The sequence below is a fragment of the Microchirus variegatus genome, assembly GCF_963457635.1.
Source record: "Microchirus variegatus genome assembly, chromosome: 16".
Lineage (NCBI taxonomy): Eukaryota > Metazoa > Chordata > Actinopteri > Pleuronectiformes > Soleidae > Microchirus > Microchirus variegatus.
The window spans coordinates 12,312,275-12,339,371 of NC_139817.1; the positions used below are offsets into that span (position 1 = coordinate 12,312,275).

General features: G+C 40.3%; 2 protein-coding genes across 2 annotated transcripts; one reads left to right on the forward strand and one right to left on the reverse strand.

The window, feature by feature from the left end:
* Positions 1 to 7,122: 7,122 nt before the first annotated feature.
* On the forward strand, positions 7,123 to 15,047 carry rfx3 (regulatory factor X, 3 (influences HLA class II expression); the record flags this gene model as incomplete). Its single annotated transcript, XM_083903084.1, has 16 exons — positions 7,123 to 7,230; positions 7,392 to 7,480; positions 8,189 to 8,447; positions 10,279 to 10,353; positions 10,650 to 10,831; positions 10,920 to 11,039; positions 11,121 to 11,245; positions 11,371 to 11,486; positions 12,110 to 12,225; positions 12,330 to 12,484; positions 12,602 to 12,699; positions 13,274 to 13,423; positions 13,570 to 13,778; positions 13,859 to 14,012; positions 14,141 to 14,177; positions 14,767 to 15,047. The coding sequence occupies 16 exons, from the start codon at positions 7,123 to 7,125 to the stop codon at positions 15,045 to 15,047; spliced, it is 2,274 nt and encodes a 757-aa protein (XP_083759210.1).
* A 4,723-nt stretch (positions 15,048 to 19,770) lies between these two features.
* smad4a (SMAD family member 4a) lies at positions 19,771 to 27,097 on the reverse strand. Its single transcript, XM_083902995.1, has 12 exons — positions 26,822 to 27,097; positions 26,380 to 26,439; positions 25,771 to 26,094; positions 25,495 to 25,669; positions 25,230 to 25,259; positions 24,938 to 25,141; positions 24,627 to 24,734; positions 24,477 to 24,527; positions 24,185 to 24,368; positions 23,906 to 24,074; positions 23,567 to 23,705; positions 19,771 to 21,908 (listed from the first exon to the last, which is right to left on the reverse strand). Exons 3-12 carry the CDS (start codon positions 26,008 to 26,010, stop codon positions 21,697 to 21,699), a joined length of 1,512 nt encoding a protein of 503 aa, XP_083759121.1. The 5' UTR covers positions 26,011 to 26,094; positions 26,380 to 26,439; positions 26,822 to 27,097; the 3' UTR covers positions 19,771 to 21,696.

Here is a 27,097-nt window from a genome sequence, read left to right on the forward strand (position 1 = left end):
CATTACTCAACTGTGGGCTTTGTTCCTTTGCACTTTAAATCAAAACATAGCATTGCAACCTGGCGGCAGCTTCAGTTCGTTTGGCAGAATAAAGGAATATTTGATGATAAAAAAAAATTGCTTATTTTACACAATCTAAATATTTGTTTGACTAAACCTCTGTAGATGTACTATCTGACTAATAATGCTGGCGTTCCGGTCTTCTTTTATTTGCTTGTGCGTACCATGCAGTAAATACTTCAGGTATAGTTTCTGGTGACATTTTGCTAGATATTCAACACTCAAAGCAAAGCATACAAGAGATCATTTATCAACTTTTTTTTTTCTTCTTAGAAACGTAGCTTTGTAACTATAGTAACAAGACAGCCTTAGCATTTCACTGTAATATTCACATACGGCGCATGGAGCCTGAATATACTGTACAATAGTACTGTGTTATCATGAGGATGATTTCATGTTGGTTACCACGTCAATGATTGTACAAGAACATAGTTTATTTACTGCAAACTACTTAGATGACCCTTTCTAAAAGAAGCATCAGACATGTATTTCAGTTCTTTCCTCATGGTATGGAAAATAATGTACTGTGACTGCAAAACTGTCCTGATCATTATCAGTGCTTTTATTTTAGCATGTTTTCCTTTCTTTTTTCGCACATCCAATCTGTACTTGCAGCTGCATAACTACGCCAAAAGGAAATACAATAAAAAGGAAATGGGAAGTTTACTGCGAACACAACACAACTTTAACATTTGTTAATTTCTTTTTTTTAATTTTTAATGAATATGTAAAAATACTAAACATTCAGAACTCAAAGGCAATCGCAATCCAGGTGAAGTATATGCTATGTTATTGGTGGGTTAACTTGTTCAAAAAAGCTATTTGGAAGAGATGGAGAAACTGAGACAAGGTATGACAAATATTCTGGAAACATTCATTTTAGTAAGTTACATTTTTCAAAGAAAAGTGTCAAGGCTTTTTTTTTTTACAATACCACATAGAACTGTGTTTCTTTACTTTCTCAATAAAAAAATATAAGTATTTTATTGTCTAAGTCACTCCTTGAGTCCATATCTATTTCTCCTTGCATCACACGACACAAGTTCAGAATTGCATATGCTAATTGTAAAGGCAATAAACTAATGTCATTTATAGAATTTTTTAAATTGAAAGGACAAACTGTATTTACTTGAAAATAATTCCTTTCGCAAAAGAGTGTCATACTTCAGATGGGGTTTTACTAGTTGCTTAGCAACAACAACAGCGTTTCCAAAAAGCATCTGTCTAATACAGCTAACCAAAAGTGTGCTGCACAGTGGACACAGGTGGTTGGTAAAGCTTTATATTCAGCAGGAAGCCTCAACAATGCTGGCTTTGTTTTGTTCACTGTTCCAAATTAGTTTTCTGCATGTTTTTAGCACTTTGTGGTAAAATACTTTAAGTTGCAATGTATGGGTGGTATATTTTATATTTAATATTTTGTAAATATGTGAGCAGGCTTTTTATAGAAAGATTCTGGAACGCAAACATCTAATTGTTGAAGTCAAAAAGTGCTGAGAAGGACAATGAGATAAATGGCAAGTTCAATTTAACCTTGCCCCATCAATCTGCTATGGTTAAGTTAAGTTTTGCCTTTAAATATGCTTATATTTGTGCAGAATTGAATGAACTATGCTTGGATCTCTCTTAAAAATGAGAGTCTGGAACAAAGATTTCAGGATTCATGCAAACTGTGATTCTACACTACACCTTTGTTGGGCAGATTTTTACTCACTCGTGACTGAAGGTCAAGTAACAAAAACTGAGGGTGAATGTGGGAGTCAAAGAAACGGGGAGCACCCAGATGTTGATGCTGAGATTTAAACACAAACATTGGCAAACCTAGAAACAGATGTGACCCAATATATGATACATACAATTGCTTAATTTCAATAAATATTTTGTGAAAAACACTTATGTTCTTTCTCTACAATTTCCATTTTATGTCTGCGCTGGGGCTCAGTGGTAGAGTATGTCGTTCACTGAGCAGAAGGTTGGAGGTTCGATCCTCCGGTCTATATGCCAGTGTGTCCATTGGTCTGACACAGAGACTCAAACTGTTCCTAGCAGCTGTGCCAACAACATGTGACTGAGCACGACAGATGGGTGAATGGCAGAATTAAGCCATTATGTTTTAAATAAAAATTAAATTAAAAATAGCCTGAATTTAAAACCTCACCATGAATCACAGTAATAACACAGTCATAACACATTAGATCGCATGTTGTGGTGAAAACAGAGTGAATTAAAAAATACTGCAAGAATTTTTCCACGCAAAAACAAATCCTAGACTTTCATTAACATCCCAAACATGTCAATCACACCTAATGCAATCAAGGTTTCCAAATGAACGCAACTTTTCAAGGTGGGGAAAAAAATCCCTAATATTAAAACAAAGAGTGTATTTGGGCGTGATTTTTATTAGAGTTATTAATACAGTTTCGGTTAATAACACTTTAGTGGTGCGCTTTAATCTCCTCCCACCTGCCTGATAAGGTTGCGCGCTCCCGGTGAGTTTTATAGCAACTGTTGCCCAGTGAAGCAGCGCCATAGCCACCGTAGTCTTGGCGACTGTAACCCACCAACAACAACCTCTCGCTCCATCATTACCACCTCCTCCTCCACCATCCTCATCTTCATCAACCAGTCCACAGCTCAGGTTTGAATAAAAATTCTTCACTCTTTATTGCCTGAATTCAAGTCGCTTGCAGGGATCTCTTTTTATATGCAGGAGACAGTATCGCTGGTTTGTGTTTTGTGCTGCTGCCGCTGCTGCTGTATGAAGGCTCCGTGAATAGCTGGTGTAGTTTGCTAGCGAGGGTGTTTCTTTGTAACATGCTAAGCTAACGCTGACTGTAGAAACCCACAGATGTTAGAGGTCCAGCCCGTTAGCATGAGCATAGCGTCCTCTCACGGGGTGATGTGTGGCTTAAAAACGGCCCAAATGTTGTAGGTAATTGTGGGAAAAGTCAATGTTGTGTAACTTATTTGTATAAACTCACCATGCTTGCTGAGTTGTAGCACAGGCTTGAGCTAGTCGCTGATGCTAGCTGGTCAGCTGGAGCTGGAGCAGGTGTCTGTTGTTGCTAGGTTGCTAACGCCAGCGCTGTCCTCTGACAATGCCTGTTGGTGTTTCCCCCCTTTTAAAGCCAACGTTACGGTTAAATTGCGAGTTTGTGTTTTCGTGTGGTTCGAACCTTGTTGGTTTAACAAATTCGACAACGCGTCGATCAGCAATGGAAAGTGCTGTGCGCTAGCTTTGCATGCACTAAGTGCTTTTGACAATAGCTAAGCCATTACTTTCCCTTTTGTCTTAGGGAGCAAGATAGCTTCGCTAGCCCTCTTTGTGGCATCAGTAGGCTCTGACATGCTAAAAAGATAACAACAAGGCGAAGTTTGGCAGCTGAAAGTAAAAACAACAGAAAAACAATAAAAAATTAATACACTTTATGTTTTATCCCGATTCATTTCATTCTTCCTCACCACACATTCCGTGTCTGGGCATTTAAACGTCAGGGTTTATCCGCCCCTTCTGTAATAACACAGGTATACTGCAGAATGAACAGTCCATGTTTTAAAATATTATATGTAATATTTTGTTTTTGTTATAGACATGTGCTTTATGTGTGCATGTATTATCCAGGGAGCACAGGAAACATGAGGAGAAAGAGTTTATTCAGTCCAGCATTACACTGTGCATGGATGAGAGTAAGTTAAAAGCTTTGCAAGCTTTGTGTTATATTCTCTCTAATCAGGGTTTTTTTTAAATTTTATTTATTTATTTATTTTTAAACCATTATGTTGCAAAAATCCAGTGCTTGCTTTTTGTGAGTTCTGTATTTTGTTGGAGGGTCGTACAAGTGCAGACCTGGTTTCTTAATGTTGCATCACATTATTCGTGGGTCCACAGGGTCTCGTGTGCAGCTGCAACCTCTGATTCCTTTTGGGGGGTAGAGGGGGGAGAACAGGTGCATGCGTGTGTGTTTAGAGGTGAGTGGAGGACAGGTGCACTAGTAGTGATTAGAATCATGACTATTTTGGAAAAGGTATTCGGTGTTAAAACTTAAGTTGGTCCTATAATTTAAATTTGGTTGCACAATAATTTTAATCTAACCATTCCCGTACTTTTCCTTTTAAGACCTGTTATTTTTGAGCAAGCGTCACTGACAGCCTTGGTCGAAATTGCACAGAAACACTAATGATGACATTTTTGCGCTCGCTAAAGGAAAATACCAAATTAATGCAAATATATTGATCTATTGGCAACTCGACATAGGTAATGCTCACCCCTCCCATAACATACATACACATACACACACATTATCAACAGGATGTTGGAAACTGCTAGTTATCAGATCAAGTTACCACTTACCTGTAGTCCGCTAAGCCAGAAATAGTACCATGCCACCTGCTGCCTGGATCCTGTTGCATTTCCAATCACTTAAAGAGGGAGTGATTAATTCAATTATTCAGTCATCCATTTTCATGGATTAGCAGAATAGGACATGTTTGGTTTGTTATTTTATCCCAGATTGCCAGAAATAATGTATTCTGTTGAGGAAAGAGGGGACTTAAAGGTCCTTGGTTTTTTGGGGGGGTTTTCTTCCTTAATCCAAATTAGACAACAGTGCACATTTAGACTTTATTAATCTGTGTGATAATGCTTCATATTTCTGTTTCCTGTTGTTGGCAATAAATCTCAAATGTGAGATGCTTTGTTACTCTGACACAAATGATAATACCACATGTTAATGTAATGTTTCTCTCACCGAAACCGGCAAAATAATGTAAGCCACTGTCTTTTTACTGTATTATTTAAAACCAAACTGCTAAAACAAACCAGTACTTTGCATACCGCCCTTTACTTCAGCTCCCACTTACATCTCACTCCACCTGTTCTGTTGTACGAGTGCCTGATCATGCTCCCGTCTTGCCTTGGGTTGAATGTGTCTGAAAGGGTGAGATATTGTGTACGGTGTACTTTTCAGCCTTGTTCACCTGCTCATATTTCTGTACTTGGTTGCATCAAACGTCACCTTTATCAGACATGATCAGTAGAGGGTCAAATGGATGTGTTGTGTGGATTTTCCACTAGCTGTGACCGTGAATCTATCAGCTTTCGCATTAGTTTCTTGAAATTTTAGCAAGAGAAATTGGGGAGGAGAGAGCGAACGCTGGGCAAAATGTTGCCCTCCTCTGTGGCTTTTGTTCCTCTGTGTCTTTGTAGGGCTTGCACTTGCTCAGTGGAGCAAAGCATTTAAGTGGACCTCAAGGGAGTGCCTGAATGGTGAGGCAGGAGGTGTGTTGTGTGCATGTGTGTGTTGATGTGTGTTTGTGGAGGGGGATGGGGTGAGGTGACAAGAGTGTGTTGTGATGCAGGGGCACTTTTCCTCGATTAGGTGGGCTCAGTTGGGCACATGTACTTTAGCTTTCTAACTGCACCGTGGAACAGAAGTCTACATCCTCCCTCCTGAAGACATTTTTGGTGAAGTGATATAATCAGCTGAAAGCTACAGTTTGTGCAGAATGACATTTTTATCACGTTGGTAGCCTACATCCAAAAACTTTAACACCTAAAAAAAAAAAGGAGTTGCCAGTGTGATGTAGTTTTTGTTAACATTTTCCTTTACAAAACCACAGAATGTTTATATTTAAATATGATATTTATATTCGCTTCTATAGATAGTAGTTTGTTTTTCTGCTAGCCAGACCACAGCCTGTCTATCAACAGTCTGCTTACGTGTGTGACAGTGATAGTATAGGCATATATATCACCCTTTTCCGTGTTCAAAATAGTCACAGTGAAAGCAGATGGCTTTGCGGTAATGAATCCCAGTTCTCCTGTATGTTTAAGCAAGCTGCAGATTTTTTCCGGTCTGTTTTACTGTTCCTTACAATCTCCCTGTTAAGACTGGTGCTGCTTTGTAATCCACATTTGAGGTTAGTCACCCCCCCAACACAAATAAGGTAATAGCCTTTATCTCTCCCCCCCCCCAAAAAAAACAGGATAATATTGAAGGTAAAGGGAAGGCTTTCCCTGGAGAGATTCAAAGCTGTTCGGAGACCTAGCTTAATTAACCAAGAGAGGCTTATTCATGGAAACTGTGATGGGGAGGAGGTGGCCTTCCCCTGGAAAGAGCGACTGATGTTAGCCATACTATTATTAGCTCACAAACACAGATTCACCAAACAGTTTCCTTATTGTGAAAATAATGTATTTTTTTCACCGTTTTTATTAACAATTGTATACATGGTCTCTGATGCACAGTATAGCCCTTTTTATTATTAGTAGCAGTAGCAGTAGTAGTAGTAAGGTTTTTGTATTTGGTAAAGTCTCTTTACTCTAGATTCTTGGTACCGTCTGATCAAACCTGTGAAAGTGGGGACTCGCAGAACAACAGAAAGCGACATCTATTTGGAGTTTGTTAAATATTAACTTGTTTTATGGCTGTGAATGTGGAGACAAGCCCATGTGTCATTGATGCATGAGGCCTTCAGTACATTGAGTACCACCAGGCAGAAACAGGTGCTCGTGTAGATGTGCTCTAGAGCAGTTAGTTTAGTTGCATTGATTTTGGCAGAACAGATGAGAGACTGACATCTTGTATTTTCTCTCATACTTTGATTAGTACCTCATGGTGGAGTGTATTATATCCTGGGATAAGCAAACGATGAGGATATACATTATGTGTATTTTCCTCCTTACAAATGTTGTGTGATGGATTTGTTAAGAAGTTATGTTAGGTTGCTGGCACTTTTTAAACAAAAAGAAAAGAATAGTTGTTCAGCCAATTGTTATAATTAGATAACAAATGGTAAAAACATATCTACAGTATTTGTGGTGGTTTGTTTTTTTCCCCTGTTTGACTTTAGTAGATTTATATTCTGTTTAAATGAATTACTAATCCATGTCACTGCATGGGTGTTGGCACAAAGATGCATTAAGATATTTTTTCTTGTTGTTATTGAGTTGTGAAGTTGCTTTGCCAGTTAGACCGGTAGGTTCAGGTAGTGCTCTTGGTTTTCAGCTTTCATGGCCTTCTTCAGTAAGAGTGTGTATTCTCTCTGACTTATTTAGGCGCCATGCAGACCCCTGAAGCAGGCGCTGACTCCACCTCCACTGTCCCTCTTCAGACCACTGTGCCTGTCCAGCCTACCGGCTCCACCCAGCAGGTGCCTGTCCAGCAACAGGTACATCCGGCCGGTGCTCTGTGTGCATTTGTGTCTAAGTGTTCCTGCAAAAGTGTTCATATTGTACCTGCACTCACGCACGTCTGCATATATCTCAGCACAACATGTCATCTCAATGGCTTAAATAATTAATTTGCAAGTATCGCCATCTCTTTTGCCAGGCCCAGACTGTTCAACAGGTTCAGCATGTTTACCCAGCACAGGTGCAGTATGTGGAGGAAAACAGTGGCGTCTACACCAATGGCAACATGTGAGTCACTCTGCTCCTCAGCTCGGCTCTTACACCACTCAACAAATATTAGCGCTGTGTCTCTGCAGCCTGTTCTCCCTCCTCTTAAGTCTCTTCACACCATCATTCATGTCACCAGCACATGATGTTGGTGCTGGAGTTTGTTTTCTTTTCTGAGGGGGTTGCAGTCATGTCTTTGATTGTGTGCAGTCACCTGAACATGACCAGAAGTAGGCCTGCATAAGTGCCGACGCCACGCAGTGGTCCTAGGGGTCTGTGGACTGGAGTTGCATACACTCCACACTAACAAGCCCAAGCTGTGTTTGTCCTGCTGTGATTAACACATACACACACATAAGTGTTTGTACAGACACACACACACTGTAGCCCTGTGACATCAGCTACTGGTGGAAATACTACAGACTACTTGAAAATACTAAATCATGCATACAGCAGGGCACATGGGCTGGGCAACAGTTTTGTAAATCAATTTGTTAAAGACCCCCAAAGAAATGAAATGTAAAACGCAAACTTTGAAAGAATACTTTTGGCTAAGACACACAATAACAAACATTTGTGCTATATATTTGTACCTCAACAGGTGTCTCACATAATTAAGAAGCCACACGGGGCTGAAAAACACTTTAATAAAATGAAAAATTGCAGAGTTATTTAAAATCTGTAATGTAGTTTCACACTGACTGACTGTTTTGCCTCTCTTATAAACAGAAGAACCTACTCGTACTCAGAGCCACAGCTGTATAGCCAGAACAGTGGAGGAAGCTACTTTGACACACAGGGCAGCTCATCGCAAGTGTCCACTGTGGTGACATCTCATGGAATGACCAACAACGGAGGAGGGGGCAGTGGAGGAATGAGCATGGGTCTGGCGGGGGGTCAGGTAATCAGCAGCAGTTCTGGGGCGTACCTCATGGACAGCACTGGACCACACCCTGCCACCCAGACCGCACGAGCTTCCCCAGCTACTGTAAGTACAAAGTGCCTGTCACTGGCTTCTTCGCCTGTCTTTACCCGCTGTTGTGTTAGTTGATTGACTGTTAGACAAGGACTACATCCATGCTACCACATTTTTATTAAACAAAAACATGACATGACACTTTCAGATAAAATAATACCTGCGTCCATGTCAGTACACCTCAAAACAACAATGCATGTACACGTGGCATGCTGTTGTGGACAAAGGTTGATTGTCTGCAGTTGTATGCTTAGTTTCTGAGAGAATGAGAAAATAGTGAAAAGTTGAAACAAGTATTTCTCTTTTGTGACCGATGACGAGGTGAACCTTGAACTGAATGCAAGTGTCTTAGTGACGTTTTTCTTCACAGCTGCTTGTTGAGTCACTGCTGATAAGATTCAGTCAGTGAGTGAAATGCGCCTAACTGCATTGTCATTTTTCAAAGGTTTTGACCATCCGTACTAGAAAGCAGTTTTTAAAAGGAAAATAGATCCAGCAGCATTTTCAGACTTCTCCATTCCGAGCACTCTAAATTGCCACTGTAATGGTAATGACGGGAATATTCACAGCAGAAAGTATGCCTTTTCCAATGAAAAAGAAAAATGGACGAGCAACGAAGTAGCCATGGATTTGTAGTAGCTTTGTTGTCACTTTTAAACCTTCGATGTTTACATTCTTACACAGCTATTAGTTTGCTTTCACTCTTCCAGTTATTTTAGCTGCTTTGTACCTGTCATACTATAATAATCTATGCATTCACATTAATCCAAACTGCAGATAATGTGTTTCAATTATACACAAACAACATTTGTGTACACCTCCTTCACGGTTGTGTACATCTCTGGTCATGATCCTTTGCTGATGTATGTGCTGAACTGTGTAGACTAGTCCTGACTCTCAGTCATGATCAAACTACGGCCTGTTGTCGTCCGTTAAACTATTAGCTCTTTCTGTGGTGAAGAAAATGGGAGGGGCTAAACCCTGAGAGACGGGTGTTCCAAAGAAGGGAGGGAATGTCCTTCTGGACTTTAATTCACCCACTTCTTAGGAGAGTTGTGTATTGTTCAAACTCCCACACACAGTAGCAAAGCCCTGGCCTTTATCTATCATCTGAATGCCCCAATAGGCATTTCTAAGAAGAACACTGAAATGAAATCAGTGATGTGGTAACTGATATGTGATCATCACTTGTGATCACAACAGTGTTTTAAACCTTAATAATGACAATTCAAGGATTTAATGCTTTGTTCAGTTTTTCATTTCTAAGTGACGTGCCACTTAACAAGATTAACAAACTGAACTGTATCTGATGAAATAGCAAAGAGAAAGGGTTTTGTATAAAAGGATTAACTCTGAGCCACCATGCTGCCAAAATACAGCAATACAATACATAACGATATGGAATCCTAAAGACATTATGACATATCCTAGACATGAGTAGTTTATTTGAAGCGGATTGTTCAGAACAAGAAATACCCAAGATGGCCACATATAATGATTTCACGGATACGGAGTATTGATTAGTTGTTTGTCTTCGTAATGGAGTTTGGCTCTTTGTTATTATTTACTATGAGAAGAAATATTCTAATGGAATCTGGGAGTTGTGTGTGTCTGGTGTGTCCACAACACTGTGTGACGTTTAAGAATCTTTGTTCCTGTTTTCTTGAAATGGGAAGTGGTTTTGCTCTGCTTGGGTTTAGTGGTGCTTTGCTTTGGGATCTTTTCAATATTTGCTTTATTTTTTTGTTAGTGGCCACCAATGTGTCAATTTTTATTTTTATTGCTTTCTTTTTGTTTTAATTTCCTTCTCTTACATTTTGTTGTCCTGTGATTCGTGGTTTAGATTGAAATGGCGATTGAGACGCTCCAAAAATCTGAGGGTTTATCCAGTCAGAGAAGCTCGCTGCTCAACAGCCATGTAAGTTGCTTCTTTTTTTTTTCTTTATGAATGCTTGCCTTCATTTTACCTTGACTTTTGCTCAGCTCACTGTCTCGCTGTTCTGCCTCTCTCAACTCTCTACGTTTCAGTTTGGTTTGTTGCTTGCGGTATTTGTCGCTTCTTTTATTTGTTACTGTTGCTTTAAGCTGCATAGAAATGCTTCTGCAGGGCTTTGATGCAGCAGTTCACTGACTGTCAGTCTGGGGTCTTTACAGGCAGTTTACATGGACCACTGTATATCCCTCGACTAAAACAGCATGTGTTTCCCCTTGTAGCTCCAGTGGCTGCTGGACAATTATGAGACAGCAGAGGGCGTAAGTCTACCACGATCCACCCTCTACAATCATTATCTACGGCACTGCCAGGAGCAGAAACTGGACCCTGTAAACGCAGCCTCTTTTGGCAAACTCATTCGCTCCATATTCATGGGACTCCGTACAAGGCGACTTGGGACAAGGTTGGTGTTATCAGCATCTTCTCTTTCCTGTTCAAACTAATTTTTCCATTCTGTTACACATGTGCTCACGTTTGATTTTGTCTTCCAGGGGCAACTCCAAATATCACTACTATGGTATACGTGTAAAACCAGACTCCCCGCTCAATAGACTCCAAGAGGACATGCAGTATATGGCTCTGAGGCAGCAACCAGTTCAGCAGAAACAGAGGTACACACAGGCAGCTGGACTTACCCTTTTTTTTTTTATGGCCGGTTGTATTGGTGCTAAGGTGGGCCTCGTGATTTTCAGATTCAAGCCAGTGCAGAAGTTTGATGGTGGCTCAGGAGAGAATTACGCAGGTGGAGGCCAGCACCATCCTGGCGCAGCAGAGCAGACCGTCATCGCACAGAGCCAGCACCACCAGCAGTTTCTCGGTCAGTGGGTGTTACTCTTTATGTGAATGTCTGGAAAACAATAAAAAATATTAGAATTGCATGTATGCTTATGACTTTTGCTTGCCAGGGTATTACTTATGTAACGTATTTTGTACCTGCCACAGATGCATCGCGGGCACTCCCGGACTTCATGGAGCTGGACCTGGGTCAGAGTAATACGGAGAACATCAATGTGGAGGATGTGAAAGCTCTCCAGTGTCTTTACAGAGAGCACTGTGAGGTGCGATAAAAGCCCTTCTTTTCAATTTCACTTCACATTTTCACATGTACAATAGCTCAATAATGCAGCATTCATTGATATCGTGTCTCGCTATTACAGCCATTCGGACAGTCCATTTTCCCATTGATCTGCCTAGACTAGGCTGTATTTGCCACCCAGTAAATCTATTCCACTTACATTGTATAAAGATTCTCTCTTTCCTCACATCAATCACGGCAGAAATTGAGTTTATTAAAGTTGTCTTTCATTTTAAAAGGCTAGCAGTCTAATTAAGTGAAACTTAAATACAGCACACATGTAAACTTTGACTAAAACTTTCTGAAAGGTCACGTGTGTGACGAGGGATTCGTAAAATGCCACCCACTGGCATTTACGAAATTAAATTCCTCTTCACCTTGTGACGTTCTCAATAACAATGAAAATGTATGGGCTTACAAACAAAGTCAGGAATAAAAAAAAAAAAAAGGTTTTACATGTTATTGTATGAAAATTCTGCTGCTGTATCAGTATAACAGAGGTGAATGGAATCAGTGCTGCTGAAAAAAATCGGATTGAATTTGACCTAGTCCTGGTTGTTCTGGAATAATATTCTAATTTTTATTTTGTTTGGATGTTGTATTTAGGCCATCTTGGACGTGGTTGTTAACCTCCAGTTCAGTCTAATTGAGAAGCTGTGGCAGACGTTTTGGCGTTACTCTCCCCCTGACTCAGTAGAGGGTGCCACAGTAACAGAAAACAGGTGAGATTTGTCTGTCACAGCATATTTATTATGTGTGCATTTTCAAACGCCTCTTCCTAACACTGCCTTGTTGTCTTTTTTTAATTATTACTATTATTCTGCAGCGGCATTAGTGAGATCGAAGCACGGCTCCCCCAATCACAACTATTGGTGCTGTGCAGAAATGAAGCAGTGCTCAAATGGATGAGCACCTGTGACCATCTAATGTACCAGGCCCTTGTAGAGATCCTCATTCCTGATGTCCTGAGACCCATTCCCAGTGAGTTGCACTCCAAAAAAATAAATAAAACACCACTCATGTTTACATGTTTGCTGTGTTGCTCGTATTTTCCTAATGCTTTTTTATCAACGTGTCTCTCTGCCGTCTCTCTTTCAGGTGCCTTGACGCAAGCCATTCGCAACTTTGCCAAAAGCTTGGAAGGTTGGCTCAATAATGCTATGAATGCCATTCCACAGAGAATGATCCAGACCAAGGTATGTTATTGCAGCATTCACACAGAACCTATATTACCGTTCAAAAGTTTGGGGTCACTTAGAAATTTCCTTATTTTTTGAGTAAAAACACTTTTTTTCAATGAATATAACATTTAATTAATCAGAAATACACTCTATACATTGTTAATGTGGTAAACGACTATTATAGCTGCAAACGTATATAGAGGCCCATTTCCAGCAACCATCTCTCCAGTGTTCTAATGGTACATTGTGTTTGCTAATTGCGTTAGAAGGCTATTGGATGATTAGAAAACCCTTGAAAACCCTTGTGCAATGATGTTAGCACAGCTGAAAACAGTTTTGCTTGAAGGGCAAAATTATTATTTTGTATAAAAATCATAATTTCTAATCTTGTCAGTGTCTTGACTATATTTTCTATTCATTTTGCAACTCTTTTGATGAATAAAAGTGTGACTTTTAATGGAAAACACAAAAAAATTGTATAGGTGACCCCAAACTTTTGAACGGTAGTGTACCTTTGTGATAACACTGCACAACAGGTATGAGTGACGGTTGTAAAAAACCTGTGTCTTTGTATGCTTTGTTCCCACAGATTGCCGCTGTCAGTGCCTTTGCGCAAACACTGCGCAGATACACATCTCTGAACCACCTGGCTCAGGCGGCACGTGCTGTGTTGCAAAACACTTCGCAGATCAACCAGATGCTGAGTGATCTCAACCGTGTTGACTTTGCCAATGTACAGGTCAGTCAGAGGACTGCTTTGTGTTTTGAATATTCAGAGGTGTTGCTTTTGTAATAATATTAAAAAGAATATATTATATCACTTCTTTTTGTCAAAAATTGTCAATAATTTTAACATCCAACTTCTTTCACTGTGCTGCCGTACAGGAGCAGGCGTCATGGGTATGCCAGTGTGAGGAAGGAGTGGTACAGCACTTGGAGCAGGACTTCAAGGCCACACTACAGCAGCAAAGTTCTTTGGAACAATGGGCAGCTTGGCTGGACAACGTGGTCACTCAGGTGCTCAAACCCTACGAGCACCGGCCGAGTTTTCCCAGAGCGGCTCGACAGTTCCTGCTCAAATGGTCTTTCTACAGGTCTGCATTAAAACAGAAAAAACATATGACATGACTGCTTATGTGTGTGTAGTTGTTTTTAAAGCTTTTCGTTTCTGCAGTTCTATGGTGATCAGGGACCTCACCCTACGCAGCGCTGCCAGTTTTGGATCCTTCCACCTGATTCGCCTGCTGTACGATGAGTACATGTTTTACCTAGTGGAGCATCGCGTGGCCCAAGCTACTGGAGAGACGCCCATCGGCGTCATGGGGGAGGTAGGGAGGTTTTTGATAGTTTTGCTGTGATGCATTTAAAAAGCAGGGATGAAATTCTCCCAGAGCAGAAGAGATGACATTTAAATTGTAATTTATGTTCTAATTATGATGTTTGTCTCCATTTACAGTTTGACAGCCTCAACCCGTTATCCCTCACTGATAAAGGTATGTGGAAGTGCTTTTACTGAGACAAGATCTGCTGAAATTGATGTTAATGAATTTGTATTTGCACAATCAAGAATTTATCTTACTCTGGGTCCTCCGGCTTCTTCCCACAGTCCAAAAACATGCAGATTTGGGGATTAGGTGAATTGGTCACTCTAAATTGACTGTAGGTGTGAGAGTGTGAGTGAATGATTGTTTGTCTCTATATGTGGCCCTGTGATGGACTGCCGAACTGTCCATGGTGTACCCCACCTATCGCCCTATGTCAGCTGAGATAGGCACAGTGACCCTCCGGTGGAGGATAAAGCGGTAGATGATGGATGGATGAAAGAATTTATCTTAGTCTCAGTCCTTTTTTTTATGCAGTATCAACAGTGTGGGCATTATATGGAAGTGTGGTTTTGATTAACTAAATGTCAAGTGGAGTCCAACGTCTTTGCGTGATTATGTATAACATTTTTCGTGTTGCATGAGCAGAGACTTTAAATACCACTTACCCATCTCTGAGATTTGTCAATGTCCCCAAGGGAGACGAAAGAGGTGTGAGATTGTCGTTTCATTGACGCGCGTCCCTCTCTCTCCTGTCCAGATGAGACCAGCGGGATGGACAGTGACTTGGAAGATGACGTGGAGGAGTGCGGGGAACCTCTTGCCAAGCGGGAAAAGTCTGAGCATGAGGTGATCCAGGTGATCCAGGTCGGGGCACTGGAGGACGGCTCCCACCCCGTGGTGGGCGTGGTCCAACCAAGTGTCCTCCACTCGCTGCCCCAGCCCCAGCAGGATCACAGCGAGCATATCCTCACGCCCTCTGCTGGCACTCCCACCATCCGCCACTGCAGCGCCACAGGCAACACCTACGCCTCCGTTTGAGGGTCTGAAGAGCCAATTACTGTTTTTTTCCACCCTCTCCACATATCTTTCTCTGCAAGTCTCAATGTTTTCTGTCTTCCCCCCCCCCCCCCCCCCCCCCCCCCCCCCCCCCCCCATGCATCGTCTGTCTGCACCTGCTTGGTCAGTAAAGTAGTGGTGAACTGCTGCTGCTGCTACTTCTCTAGCCAAGTGTAGGTGCTGTCCGTGTCTTCACTGCTGTGGTGTCATCCCATTAAGTCTCTACTACAATGCAGTAGCTGGGAGGGGACGGGGACGGGGGGAGTAAAAAAAAAAGGACTAGTTTGACCCGTTAAACGTTTTCCCGGTAAATCGTGACTTAACAGCGAAGCAGTCTGTGTTTAAACTTTGAAGTGAAGTGAAACTCCTTCATACTACTGATGTCTCAGAGCTCAAATCCACGTCACCAGTCCCAGTGGAACAAAGTCATGAATTAACCCTACGCATCTGTCGATTGTACATAGTTTTGCTGTACTTAATTGGTATTACCCAAACCACATGGTGCTATCATTGTGTTTTGCTTTAACTTGCAGTTATGCCCCCTAAGTTTAGTATGAGTAACATTCATTCCAACTGCTAATTAACTTTTAGCTGAACAAAAAATATTTTTGGAGTATTGTATGTAGCTTAAAAAAAAAAAAGACAAAAAAACAAAGGGATGACTTTCTATGTATGTTTGTTTTGTTTGTTTCTTTAAAGGATCATGGAGCAGAATTGTCTGCTTGGTTTGAAAATGATTTGGTAGCCACTCACCGATAACCACTGATAGCTTTTAGCCACACACACACACACACACAAAAGAAAAGAAAAACCCCTAAGGAAATCTCTGTGCTGCTACTTGTGTGTCTATGTAGAGATTGAGAAGTCCGTTTTCTCAGAGCTAGCTTTCCCATGCACTCACGTGCATAACGCTTGCCTTTTTTAATTCATTTTAGACGCTCCGTAGTTGTGGTTTTATGTGACGAGCTGTAATCTTGAAAACTTAACTTACTGGTTATGTTCCCCTTGGGCTTTTTTCTCGGTTTCTGTATTATAGACGTTTCTTAAGTTCACAAAAGGACCAAAAACCAAACCAACAAGAGGAAGCTGGGAGCGTTGCCGTTCGGGCCCTCCCGAGAGCCGTTTCCTGTCCCACAGTGCCATGTTGCAGAGCAGAAGGAATGTCAGGGATTAAATGTACCTCGGCTTTATCATAGTGCCTTATCCTTAAATGCAGCTGTCCTTGTTGTCCTGACTGTGCGGTGTAGACAGCCCACAGCCCCTCTGCATTGTCCCAGCCACATATTTGGCTTTCTGGTGACTCGTGGCTGGATTTGGGCTGGCTCATCAGCGTTGAGACCAAGGAATGCAGGCACAGACACATCTGTTGTTTTCTCTGGATCAGCTCTACTAAGCTTATTACTTACCTAAATCATGGTCTTTTTAGCCTTGCTCCTGCCCTAGTTCTGCCCTCCTGAGGCCTATTCTTGCATTAGCCTTCGTTATTGGGTGAAGAGTATGTATGTGTGTGTGTTTATACTGTACATGAATGTGTAGGTCTGCACTGTGTTTGTATATATTTCTATATATATATATATATATACCTGTGTCTGCGTGCTTGTGTGTGTGTGTGTGTGTCAGAAACACATCTGTCAGTCACCCTACCTCAAACCAGTGGTGCCAGCCCTTTTGACGCGTGCAGAGCAGTCACCAAACTCTTATTGCACACACACCTCTGTACTGCACAAATCTCAACGCGATGGAGGAAAAAAAAAAATCTGCATTTGCTCTTTTTTTCTCTCACCTCTGATACATTGATTTTTCCGTTTTTAGCCCACACACACAAAAAAAACAATGCTTCATTCTTTGTTTCCCCTGTTTGGAGATCATCTTTGTACAGTGGACCAAAAGTAGATATTTTTCTGATATTCAAAGATTATATATAAATATATATATATGTATAGTATATATAATGACGATACACTACATATATTTGTTGCTTTTCATGTGTTTTGATCGGTTTATATGTGACTTTGTTTCTTTTGGTAGCTCCTCTGTGGTTAGTTTATAGACTGAAAATGATGGGAAAGGCATGGGTACTAACTTTTTTTTTTTTATGGTTCATTAGACTACATCTATACTTGAAGTGTAACAGCCTTCTGTTTTTGTGGAGAAGATTGAGATTAATCCTCTGAATAGGAAGATTTTGCTACTAAAATATGTTTATTTTGCCTGTTGAAATGTTCCGCAAACGTCTCTTCTGCGGAAAAGTTTTATTTATTGATATTTATTTTGTCGTTGGGAACTTGTTATGAATTGTGAGTTATAGCACTGCAAAGAGCAGAACTACTGTACAGAAGGAGTGGAAGGTTTTTTTTTTTGTTTTTTTTTTGAACCCCTGTGGATCGATTAAGGATGTTAACGAAGGGTTGGCACTATTATTTGTTGTAATCAGTCTTTAAAGGTTTTATCACCAATCCAAAAATTCCTTTTTAAATACTAACGGCACACAGGCACAGGTTCTCTGCCATTGTTTTGTTGTCTTATTGTAAGGCTGTGTGCAGAAAACATGCTCGGTAGTAAAAAAAGGAAGGTGGGGAACATATTGCGTGTCATTTAGGGTAACTGGGTCAAATGACTTTTGTAGTAATTTTTGTTCAATTATTTTCATCTCCTATAGATTCAGTCACTCGTCATATAGCCTTACCATGATCCTATTGGCTTGAAATGTCTGGTTTACCAGATCTAGAAACAGAGAGCACACACAAATCTCATCATATCCCCTGTGGACGTTTTAAAAAAAGTCGACAAGACTGGAAGTACAGTAGCTGGACGTTTGAAGGCCCTGGGGTGTTTTGCTGTTTTTACATCATACTGTGACCTCGAGAGAACACTAGATGAATGAATCCATAAACATAAGCCCCTCGATCTTTGTCCAGAGCCTCATAATAAACAACCTCAATCTTTGTTCGCGTTATAACTGCAGAAAAATGAAGTAACCCCTCTCCCTCGAGTTGTTGAGAATGTGGTTGTAAAAAAGCGACATTCTGGTTTAGGAATCAAGGTTTTGCAGGATAGCGTGTTTAATTTATTTATGTTCTCTTACGCGAGTCTCTGCTCCGTTTTTGTCGTATGGATTAACTACAACACTGTCGATGGTATCATGTATTCTTTTGTGCCTGGAGTGGAAGTGTTTTTTTTTTGTTTTTTGTTTTTAATAATTGTGTGCTTTAGGATCATTAAGTGCTTTCTGGTCTTGCACGCCTACCATGTGCTGCTAGAAACCGTTTCATCGTTCGGGTTTTCTTTCTTCTCTATCTTTGTTTGTTTTCACATAGACTGATGTGCCACACAGTGATATAGCTTTTTTTTAGTTGAATTTTCAACCCTGCCTGGTTGACACTGGACTGATGTTAATGCTGCCAATACAATTGTACTTAATTTCTCAGTGTCTTTAAAAATTGAGAAGTTTGTTTTTGTTTTGTTTTTTGTTTTCTGTAACCGCTGTGTGCAAATGAGCCCGTTTCCAAACCAATTCGGGGTGGGAAAAAAAAGTGAAAGCTAAGAAATGCCTCCTCACCTGGACAACATGGCAGCTTCACTGACCCATAGCAGACTCCAGTGCCTTTAATTTCACCCTGGCCAGTGCAGATGGCCTGGGTGACGATTGGGTCTCTAGTGGGCTACAGATAGAGGCTATCAAAGCAGACATTTGATTGCACAGGTGCTGCCACTGAGAACACACACCATGGCTAAGGAAAGAAAAGGAGGAAAGAAAAAAAAAAGAAGAAATCCCTGTTCTCAGACTGGACTGTTTATTTATTGGATGTGACACCAGAGACAAACACCGAGTGGTTAACGCACGGTGGATGACCTGAAAACGACGTTTTATTGTATAGAGCTGGCTCATGAAAAAGGAGAGTTACTGTAAGTAAAGCGCTCTCCTGCGACTGGTTTTCTCATGATAGTGATTTTTTTTTTTCTTTGTCAAATGATATTTTCTGAATGCTGTGACCTGTTTGAGATTTGTATTTGGATGTTTTCAAGTGCCATTTGACAGTGCAGTGAGTCGTGGCCACCTGTAGCACGCTCTAATGCAAGCACAAGCATTTGGCAGGTGCATTTGGGGGAAGGTTTTTATTTTGATTCACCCGAGACAAAAATATGTATATATATCAAAAACTGAAAAAAGTTCTATTTATTTGTGTCCTAATTATTTGATTTGTTCTTTTTTGGTGAACATTTTATCGGATTTGTTGGCTCAAGTGCTTTTGTGATTCATTTTTTTTTTCCTCTTTTTGGGATTATGTATAGTATCTGATATAATATATACACACAAATTTCATGTAACTTTCTTTTTGTGTGCTGTTAAGTTTCCTTCTTATCTTCTCAAACTGGCAAGCGAACCAATGCGTGTAGGGTGATTTGTATTGTGTATTTTGCATAAAAAATGAGGACAATTGGGGGACTTTTATATTTCTAAAGATATCATTTAGTGTGTTGTATTGATGATTATAGAAACTATTAAAGACACATGTAGTTTGGTTTTCTGAATATTTCAGATCTCAGCTCAGGCTAGCTTTAGTGTTGTTTTCTTAAGATTTGTGACATGTCTTTGCAGTAATAAATGTTCTCTTGTTCAACGTCGAGTGTCCTGACTTTGGTTTTAGTTCACACACACACACACACACCGATCAAATGTCGCAGTAGTATTAGCCCATTAAATTTTATTCAATCATATTCATACATAAAAACACCAACATCATTCAAACTCAGCTATATATTCAGGATGTATGACTTAATTGTAAAGGGTTACAATGAGCACGAACCTGCATTTCCTGAAAATTGTACAGCATTCCTTTTACTTTACTAAAAAAAAAAAACATTTTCAGGTGCAGCCAGAGTGGTTCATAAGTGTAAAGGTAGCAAAAAGGTATAAAATACTGCAACAGCTGTAAACAGAGCTCAAAATACCAAAGTATTTTATGAATAGTGCTGAGCAAAAAACTAAAATCATTCCGTTGAGCATGAAAAACCAAATTGAAAGAAGAGACGTGAACACTGAAATGACTGCAGTGTGGTGAACGTCCTACTTTTCAGTATTTTTGGCATCGATATGGCTACACTTTCTCTCACAGTTCAACCCTCACTTCTTTCCTTGGCTGTTATCTACGTTAATGTGTTGTCCAAAATAAAAATAACGTGCATTTTAAAATGGGTGGACGTGAGCTAACGTATCATGATAATCCACCCAAATCTATCTTTAGAGTGTCAGAGATTGTGGCATTGTTCATTCCATGTGGTTTCAAAGAATAAAAAACTACAGACCCTTCTGCAGGTAAAATATTTGATACTGGAAAGAGATTTTGAGCAGACACCACTTGTGGGGTCCAAAAGTAGCCGCAGACCTTTGGAACCAGTGTACACTTTTAGATTTTTCACTATATTAAAAGATATTATATGGATACAACAAGTAACCACACAACAAAAACAAGACAAAATACTTAGGCAAATTAATAAAGTGCTAATGGACACTATAAGGACATCTAATAAAATAAATGACAACAAATAATATTACACTGATGTGTATTATAAACTTTTCTTTAAAAAATGCATTTTAATCTTTTGTGGGTCGTAAAACTTCAGTAGAAAACATCAACTCTCACCGTCTCAACAGCCTTGACTGGTGATAGAATAACTGTTTTTAAAAAGAGAAGCCAAGCTCAACTAAAAAAGGGCCTTTGTAAATGTTCTTTACATTAATAAAAACAACTGTTCAAAAAGGGGAATCAAAAATCTTAGCTCTGAGAAACAGTTTTAAGATCATATTTTACAACAAAAAAGGGCGGGGGGTGAATAACATTATTTCACATGAATGTCCTGATCTGCAAAAGGGGGGAATAAAACTCCACTTACATGAAGTGATATTCACACCAGACAGCCACTGAAGGAGGACTGGACCGGTAGCAGTATATACCAACAAAACACATTTGACAGGATATACAACAGCTCAGCATCCACTAACACGGGCTCAGCTCAACAGTTTGACTGTGTTCTTACTAAATATTCCAAAAGAGATCACTCAGTCTTATTCAACATCTTTAACCATTATGGTAGAAAACGCCCACAGTCTCTGCATTATTTAGGCTAATTGAATAATTGATAAGATTTCAGCATATTTCAAACTCGGTGTGGACATTCTTTTCCTGTGGTGGAAGCTTTTTTTTTTCTTTCTTTCTTTTTTTTAAAATAAATACTCAAGATATGAGAGCCGTCTTCGCTGCATATTATACTGTAGATTCCCAATTGAACAACATCAGAATACCGGCATGTTTCCACTGTGCTACAAACTCCTCGCAGTGTGACTCACATGCTCCTCCAGCTGTTGTGTGGAAGTCACTGAACACACAGACCTTGGAGTCCAGTTCAGTAAACTGACAACGGCTCCCAGCACTACAATGGAAAAGCAGTGCGATTGGAGTATACTGCCAACCTTTATGTCCTCGCTCTTACTCCTTATGACCTACTCATCATCCCTGAAGTTGCAGTCCTCCTTCAGCCCTCCGGGCTCACAGGTGGAGTTGTTTGTAATGAGTACAGTCTGATTTTTGTTTTGCGTTTGTTTGTTTGTGTAGAATTAAAGTTTTTCAACTTAGTCAAGAGGCTGAGGGTCAGCTATTGGCATGGTGTGCAGAACTTCGTCCAGTAGCTGTAGAGCCCGATGTAAATGGATTTCAATCCAACAGGGTGTCTCTTTAATGCTTTGCCGTGGGTAGTCGGGTCCCCAGCCTTTCACAAAGCTCATCCGCAGGATGCACAACCTGCGCAGGTCATCGACCCCGATGCCCGCGGCTGCAGACAAGCCTGCAGAGGAGTAGCACACAGCAGCGTTCAGATCAACGTGGCAACCACAGGCCAAACCAAAGACATGTCAGCAATGTTACTGTTGTTGTGCAAAGATGGAACTAGGGATGAAATGATTCCTTGAATGACTCGAGGAATAATCCTCAAGGAAAAGATGCGTTGCATCGAATCGCCGCTTCGCTACTGTTTAAACAGAGCAGCACAGTGTTTTGCTCGGAGGACACGGATGCCAACCGTGACGTAGAAGAAGAAGAAGAAGTAGTAGTAACACAATACACAATGAGTGGTCACGATGGAGAGAAGGCTGATGCACAACAAAATGAAGCAAGACAAAACAAACAATGATGGGGGAAGGGAAGAGAAGAGGGAACAGCCCAAATGAAGCATGCTATCCAACGCTAACAAAGTCATTGCTGCAGCAAGAAATACTGCATCAAAGCACAGGGCAAGCCTGAGTTCTGAGCACATTGATTCGTTTACTCTCCTTCATTTTAACCACATGCTCAATTAAACTCATACACAAACAAGTGTTATCAGAGAACTTACAGACTGTTCTCTCGTAGCAGTAGACATGGTAATGCACAACAGCGACAACAATGTGATATTTACGTCCATTTCAAAGATCATTTAAGAACTGCAGGGAAGCACCAACCGAAAAATCAATAACTATCAATAGTTTGAGTTAAGATAAACACAGACGGCTGCTTAAGTGTAAGGGGTTTTGTGTTTGTTTATTGGTTTTGGTATGGTTTTTGTGTTTAATCCTGTGTGTTTTAAAGTAAGGCTTATGAGTTAAAATGCACAACTTGAAGGCAATTGTTTCTTGTCATTATTTTGATTTATGCCTTGAATTCTGTGAGTATTTATATGTTTAGTGTTTTTTATTTATTTGTTTTTGCATTGTAAAACTATGCTCTGAAATGCGCAATCAAACAATTCAAATGTTTGTATTTGAAGAAAAAAATTATTCAGTTGGTTCGTCTCAAGAGATGTTCTTTGTTCATTCATTTAAAAAAAAAGTACTAAAAAGTAGTAAATTGACACATCTAAATCCACACTCACAGTGTATATGGTATATTAACCATGTGAGATGTATTTCATCACCTGTAACCCAGTCTGTTACTGCAATACATGACAAAACTAAAAATCTGGAAAAATGTGACAGATAAATCTGTGTATATTTAATGAAAGGCTGTTCTAAAGCAATCATTTTACTTTCCTTAATATGAAAATATAAAAGGAGAGAGCTGCATAGTGACAGTTCATCCTCCTCGGCTATATAAATAAGCGCACATGGCACTAAAAAATAAATGTGGTGTAATGGCAAATTGTAAGTCTGCACCCAAGACTGTTTGACCGAATGCATCCAGCTCCCTTGTCATCATCTTTCTGTGTATTTTACTGTACAGTTGAGTTGTCTAGACTAGATATTTTTCTGCATGATGCAGCTGCAAAAGCCACAATTTGTCCAACCCAAACACAAAATGGATGAAGTTACTTTAGTTTTCAGGGTTGCAGGAGGACTAAACAGAGCATTGAAGTGACATAATAGTCCCCGATTTTAGTCTGGTCAACAAATACATGTATAAATAGACATGCTGAGAAGCAATCAAAATAATACACTTGCTGAAGAGAAAAGAAACAGTAACATTACTCACTGATGGCAGGGGCGATTCCTCCCACAGAGCCAGGTCCGGGAATGTTACCAGCTACGGCTGCCGCCTGAGCTGCGGCTGCTGCTTGAGCTGTTGCCGCCTGCTGCTGCATCTGTCTGTGGCACTGACGCAAGTCAAAAACCTGGTGGGAGACAAGATTGGTCACAACCAATAAATGGCTAAATAAGTCCTGATGATGAGCAAAGGCATTAATTTAATAAGATAGAATTAAACTTTTTGAGGATGCTCCACATGGGCTTAACTGCAATATAAAAGAGAAAACTCTACTTTTTTTTAAACACTTCTGCTTTTCACTGTATGTGCAAAGTATTACATTATCACCTTGATGTAAGCGCTGGGGTAGATCTTGTGAACTGCATCTCCAGGAGCACGTCCAGCCTCGCGGTCCAGGTAATAGCTTTGCACAAACACTGCATGATCGCTCAAACAGCGCACCCACACATCTCCTTCACCTTTGCACTCCAGCTGTACACCTTTACCAATGTGGAGCCTGAGGTCAGAAGGAGAAAAACACATTGCTCTTCCGGACTTATTATATATAGAAATTTGCCTGCTCGAATAAACAATATTGTCGTATTCAAAACCTTCATATATCACTACCTGGCTCTTTCTATGTTCTCTGTCCTGTGGACATTGCTCAGTTGGCCCAAGCAGAAGCGATCACCTCCTGATGGATCCACATAGCCATCAACAGTAACAATTGGACATGTGGACGGCACCTTAAATGTCTCCCCTACCTGGACGTCCATCTCAAAGTAAGCAATAGAGCACCAGTATTCTGGAGCTGGGGAAAAAGCAAACGGAGGTCAAAGGGTTTCAATAACAGTACAATTTTATAAATAATGAAAGGGTAAATAAGTGAATATTTTTTCATTTGCTTCTTTATACTCACCAGGGTGATTGGATATGGGGGGCTGGAAAGCAATTTCATTAGTAACCGGCCCTGTGAAAATGTGCAAATATTAATTTGGATATCTCTTATAAATTACATTCATAAATTATTCAGACACAGGGGGTGAGGGTTGTTTCCTCTTCTACTTACAGTAATGCCCTGTGTGAGGCATGGGTTGATGATGTTGCAGATGACCATTCTGGTGCTGAGGCACCGCAGGAGTAAAGCTGTTGCTCCTGTTCCAGTTGGGGGTAGGATCTATAGATATAAATTCAAAGGAACTGTGATGCCATATTTGTGCAAACTTAAAAAGAAATGTAGACTGCATGAAGACTATAACTGAAATTTCCAGGTATTTTGGTAGTAGATTCATATTTTCTTCAGCAGATTTATTGAAATTAATCAAATGTATTTGTTTCTAATTGGCAAAAATAGTACAGGATACTTAGTATGTGTCTCACTTGAGGGTCCAGCACTGATTGCGGAGAAAGCAGAGGTCGAAGCAGAACTGCTGCTCTCTGATGGAGGGAGTAGAGTGGGGCTGCTGAAAGTCTCTTGTGGACCAGGCCTTGATGGTGGATGCTGGATAGTCTGCAAGTGGTTCTCAGAGCTGGAGTGAGATTGCTGATTATCATAGTCATATTCATCCTTCACCATGAGTGGGCCTATCAGAGACCAACAAACAAAGTTAGGGCTGATGAACATTCTCGAAACCATGAAAGAGCAAAAACATAAATTCTAGCATCTCCTTACCTGAACTTGAAAGCGTCAGCCCTGATAAGTCTGAAAAAGGAATAAAGTAATAAATGTTAGTTGGTTGGTTGTTTCAACTGTATTATTGTGCAGAAATTCACAATCACTAAGAATAGTCTGAAGAGCAAGAGTGTTTATTTTGCATCAAACTTCACAACCCTTTATTGCATTTCTACAATTACTCTACATTCACAAAAACATAAAATAATGATATCCAGCCAGGATAAAAAAATAAAAATAATAATAATATGGATCACTGACTTACCAATGCCTGGAGAGACGACCCTCTCATAGTGATATGGGTTCACACAAACACTGTCACACTTCAGGTCAAAGGCATACTGGCAATATTTCACGTGTTTCAATTCATTCTTGTGGAGATCAGGCCACCTCCACAGTCGGGCATAGACAACATGTGGGAAACCTTTACGCCCTGCAACCTAAAGCACAAAGAGAATCTAATGAGACATGAGTTATCGCTTAAAGTTTTCACTGAGCATGACACTAAGCCAGCTTTACACTGCATCATCTTCTACTGCACCTGTAAACGTCCATCCAAGGTTCGCTGTATGGTTACACACTTGCTGGGATGCGCTCCATTCGTAGTGATGGCTGTGATAAGGGAATCCAGCTCATCCTTCTTCTCTTTCAGCTTCTTGACAAGACTTTCAATAGCCCGCTTGGCAAAGCTTTCACTCTCCCCTCCCTGCCGGTGGCACATCAGGCTATGCACAATGCTCAAGCAGGCATCGTTACTGGTGGGAGTGTTTGTGATGGACATTTTGCTCCTTAGGTTTCAACCTAGGGGAGACTTTTCCAGCTGTATCCTCTATAGCTTTGCCAAAAGTTGCCCAGGTTTAGCAATCTGAACAGAGAGAGAGAGATGGGTAAGATGGGTAAGCCACACTGCATTATAAGAAATACCTCTGACTTCACCTCAAATGTAAACATTTAACTGACTAATTAAAACTCTGGCTATATAGTTTCTGGGCTTTTAGACAGTTTTCAAAACTCTTGGGATAGCAATGCTTTGATTATAGTTGCATTGGTATTATACTAACACAAATACACTGCACAAAAACCACATATAACGTCTGTTTGCATGGATCAATCCATATTTAAAAGTATAACCACTGCAGTAATTGCTCACATTCATGCATGCAGAACACCTCAGAGGTCGTCTTCTGCAAATATGTCCATATTATTTCGTCTGAAATGCAAAACAAAACATTTTATAGTTCCCGAGAAAGGGGCGTTTTCTTATTAACAACAATACGTACATACTCATTAAATTGGGATTTGATATACGATGACATTTATTGCAGCTGTTTCTAAGCTAATGTTAGCACTGCTATGCCAGAGCAGATGAACACAGTCAGCTTCATCCTTTCGAACAACGCTTCAGCACTTCGTACCTGAAAGTAGCCTGAAATAATAGTTGGTCGCCTTCACAAGCATATCAAATTAAAATATAATTATTAGATAGGACATGCAGTTAGCTGAGATTCCCCAGCTAATGTCGGTGTTAGCTATGGTACCGCACCATTAACTGATTCAAAGAGCAGCGAACTCGCCCTGATTTGAGGACTTACCGTGAGTTATGTATCGTAGCGTTAACCCAATATGTATCGAACGGTAACCGGGTGATTTTAATTAAACTTTGATATTCCGTGTTCAGTCTTTGCTTACGTGCTAACACAGTCCGCTAAGAGCTAACGCTGAAGAGACATTCATCAACTTCACGCTAACACGCTAGCTAAAACGCGCTACCTCGCGAAATGCTACAGTCACTCGTAAGTGAAATACGTTCTCGTTAATCTTTAGCGGTTTACACTTTTTTAGCGTGTAATGTTTAGCGTTTGCGCAAA